The sequence below is a fragment of the Hipposideros armiger genome, unplaced genomic scaffold (assembly GCF_001890085.2).
Source record: "Hipposideros armiger isolate ML-2016 unplaced genomic scaffold, ASM189008v1 scaffold_223, whole genome shotgun sequence".
Classification (NCBI taxonomy): domain Eukaryota; kingdom Metazoa; phylum Chordata; class Mammalia; order Chiroptera; family Hipposideridae; genus Hipposideros; species Hipposideros armiger.
This window is the reverse complement of record NW_017731573.1, coordinates 1,431,388-1,446,801: the sequence shown is the minus strand read 5'-3', so window position 1 is coordinate 1,446,801 and position 15,414 is coordinate 1,431,388. Positions and strand designations below refer to the sequence as shown.

General features: G+C 43.3%; 1 protein-coding gene across 5 annotated transcripts in view; it reads right to left on the bottom strand.

Annotated features, from left to right (window-relative positions):
* AUTS2 (activator of transcription and developmental regulator AUTS2) overlaps positions 1–15,374 on the bottom strand; it is a 1,181,390-nt gene extending 1,166,016 nt beyond the window's left edge. For 3 of the 5 annotated variants that reach the window (XM_019654460.1, XM_019654462.1, XM_019654464.1), the window contains exon 1: positions 13,871–15,373. In XM_019654460.1, coding sequence (XP_019510005.1) covers positions 13,871–14,179 — 309 coding nt within the window. In that variant the 5' untranslated portion in view covers positions 14,180–15,373. Of the gene's footprint in view, positions 1–13,870 lie in introns of all 5 variants that reach the window. The other 2 variants (XM_019654461.1, XM_019654463.1) reach the window with 2 other exon arrangements.
* Between the last annotated feature and the right edge of the window lie 40 nt (positions 15,375–15,414).

Sequence of the window (15,414 nt, the reverse complement as noted above, 5' to 3'; positions counted from 1 at the left end):
ATGACCATATGGGCTGTATTTCAACAATGTAATTTCCAAATCAGCCTGAGCATACATAATTCCCTGTCCTTAATCCCAAGTACACCATGCTAAATGAAATAAGAGCACTGATGAAATATGGGTAGCAGATGTAGAAATCTACAAAAACATTCAAGTAACCTTCATCTGTAAACAGTAAACAGAGGGTACCCACTGCCCTGAAGTGAAAGTGACACCCATCTCTACCAGTCAGTCCTCTTCACACTGTTTCTTAATTGAAAACATCACAGTGGGGGGTGAGTATTACAAACCACCTAGGGGTGAGGAACAACAAAAGGAAAAGATAAAAATACATAGTTCCTACTTAAATATTTATTTACAACCTGAGACAGGCCCAAGAGCTCATACAAAGCTCATATTTTACAAATATATAAAATTCAGCTCTAAGAGATCACTTTTAAAACCCTGGACTGAAAGGTGTGGTTCTTATTACACTAGAGTTTTGTAATGATGGCTAAATTTCAAAGGACATGCTTTGACTTGGGTCTCCCCTACAATCAGAAACTTGGGTAAAAACTGAAATCTACTATCTTACCATTTTGGATGAGCAACAGGATAACTGCTCACTGAAGTAGAGCAGAGCAAGACTGCAGGCCTCAGAGCACAAAGGCTCCAACAAGACACAGTCTCCTCTCTTCAAAAAGAGAGCGATTTTCCATAGAAGTGTTTAATTTGACTGATCTTCATACTCACCCAGAAATCTTTTGAAATGTCAGGCCCAATGAGGGTATGTGTGTGGGTATGTGGGTGTGTGTGGGGATGTGTGTGGTACTATTCCTCAAAGGGTAGTCATCAGCCGGGGCTGAATCCTGAGGTCCTAGAGGATGAACAGTGTGGAGGCCCCTGGGCCAGAAGAGACGACAGGGAGCATCTCAAGAATGGACAGTACTCCAACCACAGTTGGGATTTCCATAAGAAGCAAATGGAACAGCCACATTCATTCATTAGTGTGCTCTCTGTAGCATAAACAAACCTCTACATGGTGGAGTAGAGAATGGGGGAGAACAATTTGCAAATCTGCTTAGAATAATGAAAGCAAACAATGACAGAAAAAATAATGCACCATTTGTCACCAGGCATCTTCAAGATATAGATATCAAGAAAAGCAAGGCACTATTTCGTATGGTGTTTGACCAGAAAGAATGGAGACTCTGAGTTAAATAACAAAAACCTAGCAATAAGGTCTGTTTTATGTGAACAGGTTGCCAAGAGAAACGCCACTTCCTGGAATAGTTTAAAACCAACCAGCACTTAGGAATCCATAGTAGAAAATAAGCTAGTACCCACAGTGACCTGTTTAGAAGGTGCCAGTCCCTTCTCCAATTTGGCACCTCTGTGTCAGGGGGCTAGTGGAAGAACTCAGTGAAATAAGCACATGAAAGGCTTTAGTACAGTAACTGGCATACAGTAATCCTCAATATTGGGAGCCTGAACCCTTTATCTTTGACAATGGCTTAAAATCTACCCGAGCAATGTGACCTGAGAAAAGGTCAGATTTTAACACAGGGGAACACAGTGAAAGAAACAGAGAAAAGGAAAAACCAACACCAAATGCACTACAGATATGCTGTACGAGTGGCAGCCGCCTACTATGAGCTCCACCTTTTCAAAAGAAAATAAAGAACTGCCCAAGAGATGATGTGGTACCCTCCCGAAAGCCTATTACACCTAGAAAACCTTTTGCAACCAAGACAATCACCAGCTACAACAAGGAACAAATATGGTCAAGCAGAGACCCATCCGGGACTCTCCCAAAATGAATCTATATTGAAAAGAAGAGTGGCAAGGGGTGAGGAAGCAGCACAAGCTTTCAGGCAGAAACCACTGCATTTCCTGGCTTTCTCGTGCTGACCTTGGACAAGCTGACTTAACCTCTCTTGAGCTTCAGTGTCTTCAACTGTAAAACAGGATGTCTTTCATTTCTTGTACCAGGCAGCTCTAATGAGACAAATGCAAAATTCTGAGCACAATGCCTGGCACACAGTAAGCAGTCAATAAATAGTAGCTCCCTTTTTAAAAACATATTTTCCTGGAATTTTTGTGGAAATAGGTCAATTCTAAATAAGCATTAACAGAGTACCTACTATGCATGGATTACTGAGTAAATGAGGCAACAATTCTCAGAGCCTCAAGTATCCCAAAAGGATATATGCAGGGAGAGTCTAAAGGTAGAGAACACAGGGAAATAAATAATACATTAGAAATACAGGGAGAAAACTCTGGCTGTCTCTTTTCCAAAGTTCCAGTCATACTCCCAAGTGGCACACAATAAGCCATTACAGAGCATATAACAGACCAAGAGCATATAACAGACGCACAACAAGCCATTACAGAGCATATAATAGCACTTGAACTTCCCACCAGATCCCCAAAACACACAGAGTACATTGTGTCATGGTCAACGCTTCAAAAACTCCTTTAGGCTGGCCCCAAGATCTCAATCCATGGGAAAATCATTTCAGAAAGATAAAATATAATGAAAGCTAAGAAATAAAGCATTTCTCTGTTTTAACCCATATCCCAGCATTAAGACTACCAATAAATTTTGTCATATCTATTTATTATTATCAGTGATTCTGGATACAGAACAGCTGGAGATAAAATTAATTCTGGGTTGAAATGTAAATAAAAGGATGGCTTCACTGGATGGGTTCTGAAGTCTGATTCAAAGTGGAAATCCTCACTGCCAAAATATTTAACGAATTTAAAAAACTGACAAAGGCATCTAGAAGCTGTGTAGATAGATATGTGTCAAGCACAGTTTTTTATATTTTCAGGTATCACATGAAACTTTGAAACACAGGAAGTATTTCAGGAATCACATTATGCTTAATATTTTCACTTATATTCCTTAACCTGAAGATGACCTGGGACAATCAGGTCCATTTCTATATTCGACTAACGAAACCAATTTTAAAACAACACAACTGTCTGACACAGCAGGTTTCAACATTCAGGTGTGAAATCACACCTCCCAGCGCACAGGCTGAATTATCCCCCTGCCTCTCACCTGTAATTATCATTTGCTCCCTCCTCAGGTGGCTCTCAGCCACCACATATCCTCTTAGGCTCACATCTGAAAACACAAACACCCTCTGGGGCCTCATCTGCTGTGGGGGTGAAAGGGAGAACAAAAACAAAAACTTCATGTTGGCGTAGACAACTTCTGAAAATATTTATTTTCAACACACAGTGTAAAAGCAATTTGATAAAATTAAAACACCCTTATGACACCATGGTTAACAATAAGTATTTTTCAAATAAAGAGTAAATTTACTTTACAGTTCCTGTAGAGGTCAGCTTCTTCCATTAAGGCCAACTCCAAAAATTTAGCAAAGGATCTTTCATCAGTTGAAAGGACATAATTAGATGTTTTGATTAAAGCATTTTCCTCCCCTGGTTAACAAGATATAACAGATGTCACTGACTTCCCTAATAACAATACAGCCCTGCATTTGGCATCTTTACAATTTTAAAACTGAACTGTCATATAGAGAAATTATAGCTAGGGTGTCTCTGTACAATCAGGATTCGGAAGTGGTTGTGACATGCTTGGACTCCCCAATGGAACAGATATGAAAATCATATTCCATATTCATAGCCGCAAGCCCTCCTTCAACATGCACTTGAAAACCAACCTCTGAAATCTGAGTGATGCGGGCTTATTCAAATCACCACCAATTATTCCTGGAAGCACGGATCAAGTGAGGTATGAAACCTGTACAGAAATGTCAATCTCACAGTCACTTCCTTCCAGGAGCACGGGGAACACATGCAGAAAAGGGGTTCTGGGAAAACCATGCCCATCTAAAGACCCACTCTACTGAAATCCCAGCTCCGCTACAGAGAGGAGTGCTGTACTCGATTTAAAAAACAAAACAAAAAAAAGGATTCAGTTTGTCATAGTACGATTCCCCTGGTGCATTCGATCTAATCTACAAAATTTCGATTTATACTAATTTTGTCAATGAATCAGTCCAGGGTGTAAGGAAAGATAGGCCTGCACTTTAAATGGGAGACAGCCTCTCTGATTGAAGTTCAACTCAAACATCCCGGATTAACAACTCCATTAATGACATCAAGCACAGTTCTAAAGATTACTCAGTCCCTTTGTCAGTCGCATGGGTTATTTATAGGACAGTATATCTATCGTGTCCTCCCTTTATTATTTCGTACTTTCTGGTCCTAAGCTATTTGGTCTGCCAAATTAATACATTCCATTGCTGTTGCAAATCTAAACAATGCTTGATAAAAGATTAATAAAATCGTTGGATTCTCTGCAACCACATACACACCCAGGGAAATTCATCAATGTCTTTTTATTTTCGTATTTGGCTGACTGCCCCCTGCAGCAAATGTGTAAGGCCCAATGCTCAGGTATCATGGTTTACGGTTTGCATTTAATTCAGGGTGTCAATCTGCTTCTGTTTTAATTACATCCATCTTGATATGTCATTACAATCTCATGAAAACTTCTTTTCATTATATGAATGGCTATAAATACTATATACACGTGACAAACAGTTGTTATAAATTTTCTGGTTCAGCAATAGAGAGGCAAGATGGCTTAGCCAACATGTCACGTGGGCCTAATATTTTGAGGCTTTCTTCTTCAGAAAAAAGTTTGGTTGGGTCTTCAACTCCACCATACTCCAAACTTCACTTGTTTCAAATGTTCTGCTACCAACCTTGTTAAGTTGCTCTGAGTTTCTCTGAATTGCCACGCTAAAGAAAATATTTTATCAAAAAAAAAGGTATGTTCAAATTTTAAGTGGGCCACATTAAGGTCATTTTATACCCAAATAGTTATTTTATCTTTCCACTGGACATTCAAGGATGAGAAACCCTCATATCATCACCCTAACATTTTTTTTTCTTCTACATCCTCATTATGGGAAGTGGGGGTGGGGGGTGTTTAAAAAAAAAAAAAGACTAAGACTAACGCACCCACAGAGCAAGGCCAATGGTACACTGGGGAATAATCAGAAAATTTCCTAGAAAAATTGAAAGCTTTGAAATCATGGGTGTTCATTCTCATTTGTAGTATTCTTTTTGTTTTTAAAAAACCTCCTTCCAAGGTTGGGAATCCTAGTATTAAGAAGAAGCAGACAGTCTCCTACTTTCCTTGGATAACAGTGAGAGTCTCTAATTCCCAGTGTGATCCTGAGCTGTCAATTAACCCCTCTGGGCTGTGTTTTCATTTGCAAAATGGGAGGTAGACCTACATCACTAAAGACAACATCTGTGCCTCTAATGCACTCCTGGCTTGCAAAGCACAGCTGCCAACAATGGCTGGAGTGAAATGGATCAAAAGACTGCTCTGAAAAAGCTGAGATCCTAACTTTAAGAAACACCTCTGAAAGATGTCCAACACATTAAGCTCAAATCTGTGATTTTCACGAATAATCAAACTGATTACCTGATAAATGAGGAAGGAGGAAACTTTACAAGACACAGCAATGCAATAATAACAAATAACAGAAAAATGATAACAAATGCTTCTTTCTCCTTTTGCCCCAGTGAAAGTATAATTTAACTTGAATTAAACAAAATCATTTCTTAGAACAGCACAATCCAGGACCTTCATTATTTTTGCCAACTGAACATGTACAGAGAGAATGGGTGGAACACTGGAATTTCTAGTATGTGGCTGGAAAATAAGTGATAATCTAATGTCCAACTATTGTTTCATCTACATCTTCATTCTCTTTTAGTTTTCTAACTTAGTTTTTCACTATGGAAAACTATTCACTGAACCACCTGTAGCCAGAAAGCAGGGATTACTGCAATATTGGACTCTCTTTTTAAGTTCTTCTGCCTCTTTTTTCAAGCTCTAAAATAACGCTGCCATCAGAAACTTTACAGAAGCCTAAAATGAGGTTGGTAGGAGGGTGCTGTGCAACAAGGGAGGGTAGGTGTGGGGACAAAAAGGAAAATGACATCCCTCAGGTACCATCACAACTTGACCCTGGCATTGACTTAAACCCTGTCCCAGATTCAGAATGTTGCTGCAGTCTGTAAGTATCAGATTTCAGCCCTATAACGACAAGTCACAATCTGTCTTCACAGGCTGTGCTTCTGAATCCAGCCCAGGTCATTTCAAAATGCCTCAGTTAACAGCAATCGCAAAGTACCTGCAACTTGAAGGCTTCCTATCAAAAATGAATCCCAACCGACTCGACATTAGCCATTTCCCATTACTTACAAACTGTGGGTTTTCCCCGCTCCTATTGTGACTCCATTTTACTGCACTTGGTTTTTCCAGGGTTCTGAAGGTACCATGAGGTATAGTGGGAAGCCAAAACGACAGTAAAGTAAAAAGTATTTACGTGTAGTAGTTGGTAATTTGTGGCGTTTGTCAGGCAAACTCTAACTAGAGGTTCAGATATAAATGAGAAATCAGAATGATGAGCTGTAACAGCCCAGAAAACCACGGCAAGCAATCTACCCTCACAGTGCCAATGTCAGAGTCCCTCAAACAGACTGTCAAAGCTCAAATACTGGAAGTTTGGAATATTCAAGTTTCCACATTTCATTCACAACCTCCTAAATCCATTACCTTTTATTAATTGCATTAATAATTTTGATAGCTCTACCTCAGTAAAGGAAGAGGGGGAAAAGGAGGGCAGTTGGGAGGGAGGGAGGAAGGGAAGGAAGGACAGTGGGTGGGTGGGTGGATGGGTGGGGAAACTAACTGGATCCTAAGATGAGACTGCCATATACATGACTATGTGAAACAAGCATCTGCAAAGAAGGCAGCAATATACACGATTTCAGGCTACAGGTGCCCTTGCAAAGGATAGAACCTGAGACCTGAAGGGAAGTGAGACACTGAAGCCTGTACTTGCCTAGTGTTTTTCTAAGCAGGCAAAGGAAACCAGGTGATGTGAAATCCACTCCTCCCCTCCTCAGTTACTGCCAGCATAAAGAACACCTATTCTCTGTGACCTTATAATGACACCTACTGAGTGCATACGCCTCACCCTCCAGGCTTGGGAGAAGAAATGAAGAACAAAGCTAAGATTTGAAAGAACAAAGACAAATTTAGGGTCTCACCAGCCTTAAATTCTATGCCCCTCTTCTAGGGAAAAACAAAACAAAACTGCATTCATCTATGGAACAGGCACAGATTACGTAAGAAAAACAATTCTGACCCAGCTAACATTGTCCCTAAATTGTTTTTGATCCTCTCCTGTTTTGGGTTTCACCAAATTAATTTCCACTTTGCTCTTCCAAACTTCAATTATCTGCGTTTTCAAATCTCCCTGATTTTTTCAGAGCTTTCTATATTAGACTCTACATACAGCATAGGGATAAAATAAAATGTAAAGCCACCAACCCACCACCGTCCTCCACCCTCTGCATGTGGGCATGTATTCGTTCTCTCTCTCTCTCTCTCTCTCTCTCTCTCTCTCTCTCTCTCCATCAAGAAGTGCTACAGATGTTCTGTCCAAAAGGCTACCAAACCTTATAGGCATTGGGACCTAAAGTATTCCTTACTGCTGGCCTCAACTATTATTTTCTCAGCATAGGGACCTTATTTTTACTCCTAACAGTCTCTCAAAATAAATAATTGCCATTTATTTTTGACAGTATATAGAAATGTTGTATGGGACAGTCTCGGATCTCTTTAGCACTCTCAATGCTCCTTGAATCCTGCTGAATGCTGTTTTTTCTAACCTTTTTTCAACTCTGAAAGCTAAGGAACAACACTCTCAGGAAGGATGAAAGGCTAAGGCTAATCACTAATTTCATGATTCGTTTTTTAAATTTACTGGTTCATTTATGTCCTGTCTACTTCCAAAAAGGAGCTGAGGTAGTTAATCTCAACAGTTAACACAAGCCTCATGGAATCATCATATCACAATCTTTGACCTCTTCTCACATAAATACTCCTGAAGTGATCTCTGCCTTCCTTGTACAGTAAAATACTGAAATTCAGTACATACAGTAAAATACTTGAATTCATAGCCAACACATTACTCACTCTTCCTTTTCTGCAAACTTTCTCACCACTTAAGAACTCCTCAGATCCTAAAGCTATGCACACTTTCAGAAGGGAAATGCTGGAACTGACCTGACCTATTTACCCTTCAGTCCCATCCCAAACTTCCGAAGATAAAAAGTACAAAATGCTAAAAAGCCTATCACCACAGCTCTCCCTGTCTGCAGAACAACAGAAAGGTTCTGGCCTTCCTTAAACTAGCACTTCATACATAAGCGAGCACAAAGGCAGATAATTTGAAACCTTTATTTTAACAGCAATGTCAACCTCCTTTCTCAGCCAACCTCCTTTCCCAGCTTGCTAAGAAGCAACAATACAGGACACCAGAAGGGACCCAGAGGACATAACATGTTGGCTGGAGGCAGCTTGGTGGCATGACAACTGCAAGAACTATTAATGAGAATCACTCACTAATTCTTATCTCACGCAGGGGTGGCTAACAATCAATGAAAGGGCTGACACCAGGCAGGAAAGGGGAGCAGGAGAAGTGAACTAATCATCATTATTTACAACTTGCACACCCCTTGCCACTCCCACTTAAGCAGCAGCCTCCACTCCAACTTCAAATTTCTGTGCCAAGTTTTCCAAGTCGTCCATCATCAATCAGCCCACTCACCCTAAACTCAGAAATCACCAAGTTCCTGGAAGGGGCCTTTGAGATATTTTCCAGCATCTCCCACACCAGATTATGGTTCATGGGTTCCAATGCCAAGAATTAAAGTGTCCTGTGGTCAAATCAATTTAGGAAATGAGACACATCACACATCCTTCTCTGATATTCAAAACTCATATTTTCATAATAAAAGACTTGATTCTGGCAGAACAAGTCACTCCTTTAATGTTGCCAGCTCATCAAGTTACAAAACTATTTGAGGGTAGATCACATTTTTTTTGGTCTAGAACACAACCCATCAACATCTGGCGGAGCTGTGTTCCCATCCAACGTGGGTACCTTTCCTCTAAAACTAGCGATCTCTCAACCAATGGATTAAGGAAATGATACCTTTAGAAAGTAACTTCCCAAGGTCACTCACCTAGTTAGGACAGCCAAGCCTGACTCACTGGTCTCCTGACTCCCTAACAAGCACTGGTTACTTCCATGATTTTGTACTCATTTCTTCCAGCCCTTCCTTGCCCCCAAGTCCTAATCAAATAACACCTTCTTAACTCATCTTTTTTCTGTGCATTCTTCACTATTCCTTCTTCTTAGAATGTTCTCCCCATCCCGCATTCCTTCCCTGTCTCTGCAAATCACTTCAGCCTTCTAGGCCCCACCTTCCCCATCAAGCCTTCTCAAACACTTCAGCCAATGGCACCACCCCTTCTCTGAAAGCCTGCTGCACTTAGCTGGTATAAGGCATTCGAGGACAGCCTGTTTCAATACTGTTTTGCAGGTGCAGAACTTAATTTATCAACTAAACGACACACTCCATCAAGATGCTACATATATTTTACGTTTCTTTGTAGTCTTTCTAGTGCTTTGCACATATCAAGCATTCCATAAATATTTGCTGACTGATACAAGGATTATGATTAATGCTGTTTTTAAATAACTGAATATGTGAGATTTGACCACAATAAATTATTAGAGCCTATTAACAAGGCATATAATAAGTAAAACAAATTCTGTAGTCTATGTACACGACTGATGTGTAGCTAGGCAATGAAGACCACGTGAAAGTCTCAGTTTGATCCTCTATCCACCAGAAATAAGTCTTCCTTAATTTTCACAAGCCTGCAGAGCTCCAACTGGCCTCCTGTCTGCTAATCCCACCAGTTTCATCATTGCTTCCCTTGGTCAGCTGTACAAAAGGAGGCTGCACTAAGAACCCAGGGCACAACAGAGGAGTGAGGGGGAAAATAATGGATTTGCAAAGCCAAATTTTTCAGCTACAGTGCCCACATGGCTTACTAATTGATTCTACACAGAAAGAAACCCAAATAAGAACAGAAAGACAGTATCTGACAGTACTAGGATACACTGACGGGACTAGAACCTCAGCATTTCCATTTACACTTTCTGCTAGAAGCCACTTTTTTTTTTTAAGGAGGCATGACAACTGGGGATATTCACTCTCAACCTATTATTCAAAGAATGTCCAAATAAACAATACCATATACGAATGGTAATTCTGCTTCTCAAATGCCTGATGAAAAGAACACCGCATTCAACTTTAGCCTCCTCACCTACCCTCTTATCTTCTATCATAAGACTCTTCACAATCACATACTTGAACTTCAGGGCACAATTACTCAAGAGAAGTGTCCCTGCAGAATATGAAACTACCTCAGCCAGTCTCGCTGCCCATAAAGTGTGGGACTTCTCAAACCACCCCCAAAGCTTTCATCATCTTAAATAAGAATCAAACAACAGTGAAAAAACAATCAACATAAAAATGCTGGTTCTCATTAGGCCAGTTTCTTACTTTTGTTCCAGCATTAGTAAAACCATAGTTGGACTGGAACTATTTATATCATCAGTACATTCATTATGAGTTAGGAGACTCTTAAAAGGGAAGTCAAAATCAGCTACTCAAGACAAAATCATGGAGTCAAATAATGTGTCCACTAACACCCAATGTATAGTGCTCCCCAGTCTGCTAGCTATTGCTCTGAACTGGCATAAGGTATAAGCCTAGTTGTGCAAGCCAACATTTCTGGTTTCTTATCAAAACATCATACTAGCAGCAGCCTCGATAATACGTGGTGACAAGTGTTTTCATTTCTAAACACCAGGCACAAAAACTTAGTATGTATTTAGGGTAACTTAGCATCTATAATAATTCTTAACATTTACAAGCACTCCTGTAACATACATTTCTGTCCAAGTTCATAGTTAAGTTGCCTGTTTCCTAATAAGCCCTCATATTTCATGGTGATAGTTGAATAAAGCTTCGAAAAAAAGTACAGTAGGGCACCACACGTTTTATTTTAATGATCACTACACACGTTTGACCATCCAACATGGACACAAGTATGCAGCAAAGAGATCCACCTTTGCCCACAGAACCAGATACACATGATGATTTTTATTCTCTACTGTGTTTTTAATCTGAAAAGTTTATTTACAGCTTTCATACAAAAGCTGGGTCTCAAATGTGAACACTGACAGGATATTTGATGATATTAGGGAACTACTGTTTACTTGGGTGTGATAATGGGGTTTTGGGTGTTTTTTTTTAAGTCATTACCATTTAGAGATGCATACAAAAATATTGACATATTTCTCATATCACATCTGGGAGTGAGGCGTGAGTAGATGGGATATAAGTGAAACAAGGTAAGGCATGAGTTGGTAGTTGCTGAACCTGCGTGTAGGGTACACTGGAGTTTATGAAATGTTCTCTACTTTTGTATATGATTAATTTTTTCTATAAAGTATTAAGGAAACTTTTTTAAAAGTTAGACCTTTAGACCCACACACAGATACATAAGTGATATTTAGACATGATGGTAGCGTAGTATTCAGTTAACCAAAGTAAAGTGGGTTTTGAATCTAGAAACGTGGCAGAAAAAATAATCACAGCAAGAAAAGGAATGGTATTAATGGTAAACTATGAACTTGGTCTTCTTTTAAAATTAAGTTTTGTTAAGCCCAAAGAAACTAGAATGGGCACATTTTCTTACAAAAGGCAAACAAATAGATATATATATAATACATCACACACCCAGTCAAATATCTAGTTATTCGAAATAAAAATGATCAAAAACAACTGTGTAAGTTAAATCTATCTCCACTTGGCCTTCAAAAATACTCATGGGGCTCTGCTGGCCTTTCTTGCTTACTTGCTGAGGGGCCACAGGGCAGCCCAGGGTAACCCTACAGAAGGCAGAACCACTTGTAAGTAGCTGTTACAAATACTGTCCTAAACTAACACAGAGAGCAATGGTGAACCAAATTCTAGGTAATGTTTTCTATTAGCATACAATGCTGTCATTTGGATTCCTATTTTAAATCAAGAGAGAGAGAGACAGAGAAAGAGGTCACACTGTTCAGTACCCTCCCACTTTGGCAAAGTTGAAGTCACAGTTTGAATTATCCCAATAAGTGTTGAGCCTCAACACTCAAAACGATTGTGTTAGATCCATTTTAGCCAAGAAAGCACCAGTTCTAGAACCAAAGGGTAACTTGATTCAATCACTAACATCAAAATCTATGGCCACCAATACAACCAACCACCCTCCCTTCCTCTTCAACCACTCACTGGCTGCCATCCACCACCATCACCACCAGTAGCCCAACCAAAAAACAGTTCAAACAGAAAAGAAAAACCTTGACAGGGGAAGGCTTCCTTTTAAAAGATATTTAAACCTGACACACACACACACACACACACACACAGCAATCAAAACCTGTACAGCTACTGCATGTGAGATTTAAGCTGTCATTAACAAAGCTTGCATTAGATCATCTCAAACAATAATACCATAATAACAGGAAAAAACCAAAGGGAAAGGGAAAAGTTTCCTTCAGGAACACCAAACCACCGTATCAGGTGCATGAAAGGCTAGAAACCAACTCTTATCTTGGTTTTGTGCTTAAGAAACCTGGGCCAACTGCAGAATCTCAAAGCCCTGTGTGTGTGTGTGTGTGTGTGTGTGTGTGTGTGTGTGTGTGTGTGTCTGTCTGTGTGGTGTTGAGGGTGGGAACAGGAAGGTATAGGGAGGAAAAAAGGGGCATTACATTTATAGAGGCCAATGACCTATGCCAGCACCAAGTCTGATCTTCCAGGTAAAGACAGTTTTCCCCTGACCCCTGAACAGTCTCTTTCTAACTCCCCCCACCCCTCCAGGAGCGGTTAGCTGGCAGGAAAATGTGCACTTGGAAATCAGCACTGCAGGTGCCCAAGGAATAAAGAAAGACACACACACATATAGTATATATACACACACAAAGCCAATCAGAGAGAAAAAAAGAAGAAACGCTCAAAAAAGGAAAGGAAGATGGACAATTGGGTGACAAGCCCTTTGGATACCAGCTAGGATTTTTTTCTTTCCTTCCACCAGTGCTCCCTGGTGTACCTTTTTCTGTCCTTTAACCAAATTGCTCATGTACACACACACACACGTGTATATATCTATATGTACGTGCACAGATAATACTATAATTAACCCTTTCTGTAATAGAGCCCCATACAGAATGCAGAAAGATATTCCATCCTTTCCTCTCTTGCTCCCCTCCTCCCTCCTTTCTCCCAACCAGGAGAAAACGCCCCCTTCCCCAGCTTCACCAAAAAAATAAATAAATAAATAAATAATAAAAAAGGCAGGGGAGGGGGACAGAGAAACCACAAAACCCCATCAGTCTCCAGTCCCGAGGACACCCAGGAAAGGTATATAGGGGACACACACACACACACACACACACACACACACACACACACACACACGGACATATGGCTCTCTAGAAAGCACACAGCGAACCGTCCACAGAAGCCCCAAACCCCGCAAAGAGACTTCCACCAGCCAAGAAGCCATGATTGGGGAGGGAGAGGAAGGAGTAGGGGCACAGCTATCCATGGAGGGGGGCGCATTGTTGTGATGCCTGAACCCCTTTCTCTCTGCCCATCTGCTGTGGAGGGGGCGCAGGGAGGGGGCGCAGGGGAAAGGCGAATGAGGAAACGAGGAGACCAGGCAAGGCTTTGCGATTCCCTCCTGCTGCCTGTCTGCCCGCGCCCCCAGCTACCCCCAACAATAAGACCTCAGCCTAGACAGACAGACAGACAGCCAGACCCGTCAGAGCGCGGCGGGGGAAGCAGCAGAGCCGGGCGCAGCCGAGTGGGGTCGTGCATAAAGGGAAACCGGGGGGAGGGGGGTTCCCCTTACCTCCAGCGCTTCAAAAGTGACAAAGCTGGTCATGGCAAATCCATCAATGATGTCCTCTTCGGCTGAGGTGGACTCTCTCCGCTTCCTCCGCGGGGGTCTGGGCCGGGACGGGGCGGAGGACGGGGGCTTCCCATTGTCTTCCTTGTCGGAGCCCGACGACGAGGCGAGCGAGGGCGCCCGGGTCCTGCCGGCCCCTCCGCCACCGGCCGCGCCGGCCCCCAGCCCGCCCCGGGAGCGCCTCTCCCGGTCTCGCTGCGATCGCGACCGCCGCTTTTTGCGGAGTCCATGGCCCCGCGTCGGGCCATCCATGGCTCTGCCGCGCCGGGGTCTCCCCGCTCGCTGCCTGCCCGCCAAAGGCTCCGGCCGCGGCCACACAAAAAAATTGACACCAACCCCTCCCTCCCCCTTCTCGGCTTCCCTCCGCCCCGAGGAGGGCGCGGGGGAGACGGCGGCCGAAAGAAGGGAGAGAGGGGAAGAAAGAGAGGAGAAAGAAAAGGGGGAAGGGGCGGAGAGAGGGAGGAGGGCCGGGAGCGAGGGCTAGAGGCAAGGAGCCCAAGTGCGGGGCTGCCCACCGCACCGAGGGTCGGAGATTCCTGTGAGGGGCGCCGAGCAAAGTAATGGCTGAACACACAGGTCTCCTTTAGAGGGAAAAAAAAAATAACTCACCAAGCAGGCAATAAATCAGAATAGCGGAATGCTTTGATCAAGAAACTGGGAGGCTCCGGGGAGCCCTCCCCGCAGCCATTCTCCGCCGCGTCCCCCGGCCCCCGAAAACGCCTGCCCCTCGAGTCAAAACCCGGTCCGAAAAGGTCGCGGGAAAGTGGGGGCAATGAACTTCACCCGCCCCTCGCGCAGGAAAACACCCCCGCCGCCTCTCACACACGCCTCGGAGAAAACTCACTCCCAGGCTCCCAAATTTTTAAGAAAGGCATCCAGGGGAGGCCAGGGCTTCCGCGCGATCTGAGAGGGACCAGACCCCCCAGAGAGGGAAGCATAATAATGAAATAATTAGGAGGGGAGAGGGCGAAACTGGGAGCGGTGGAGTAGGGGGGTGGAGGAAGGGAAGGAGGATGCTGGAGCAGTTGTGGGGTTTGCTTTTTGGTCTTGGAGGGGGGAGGAGGAGGAGCTGAAAGAAGAGAAGCAGCAGACCCTGAGGCTGCCAACCACCCCCTCCTCGAAAAAATATTTTTTCCAGTCCCAGGGAAGAGGTCACCCTTCCTCAAAAAAGGGAGGGGGTGAGTCAGTCGACGAGGAAAGCAGAAAGAAATCTCCAGCGGGAGAGACACCGGTGTGCTGCCGCCGCCGCCTCCTGCCGCCACCGCTGCCTCTTCGCTACGTCCAGCCCGAGGAAGAAGCGCAGGGAACGCCGCTCTCGCCGCCGCCGCTAACGCTGCCGCCGCCGCCGCCGCGAGAGCCCCGAGCCGGAGGGTGCACGGCGTGTCCCCGGGCGGCTGCAGCGGGAGCCCGGGCACAGCCCCATCCTCCGCCCGCCCGCCTCGCTCAGCTCCCGCTCCTCCCCCTCCGCGGCCAGCCCACTGCCGCCG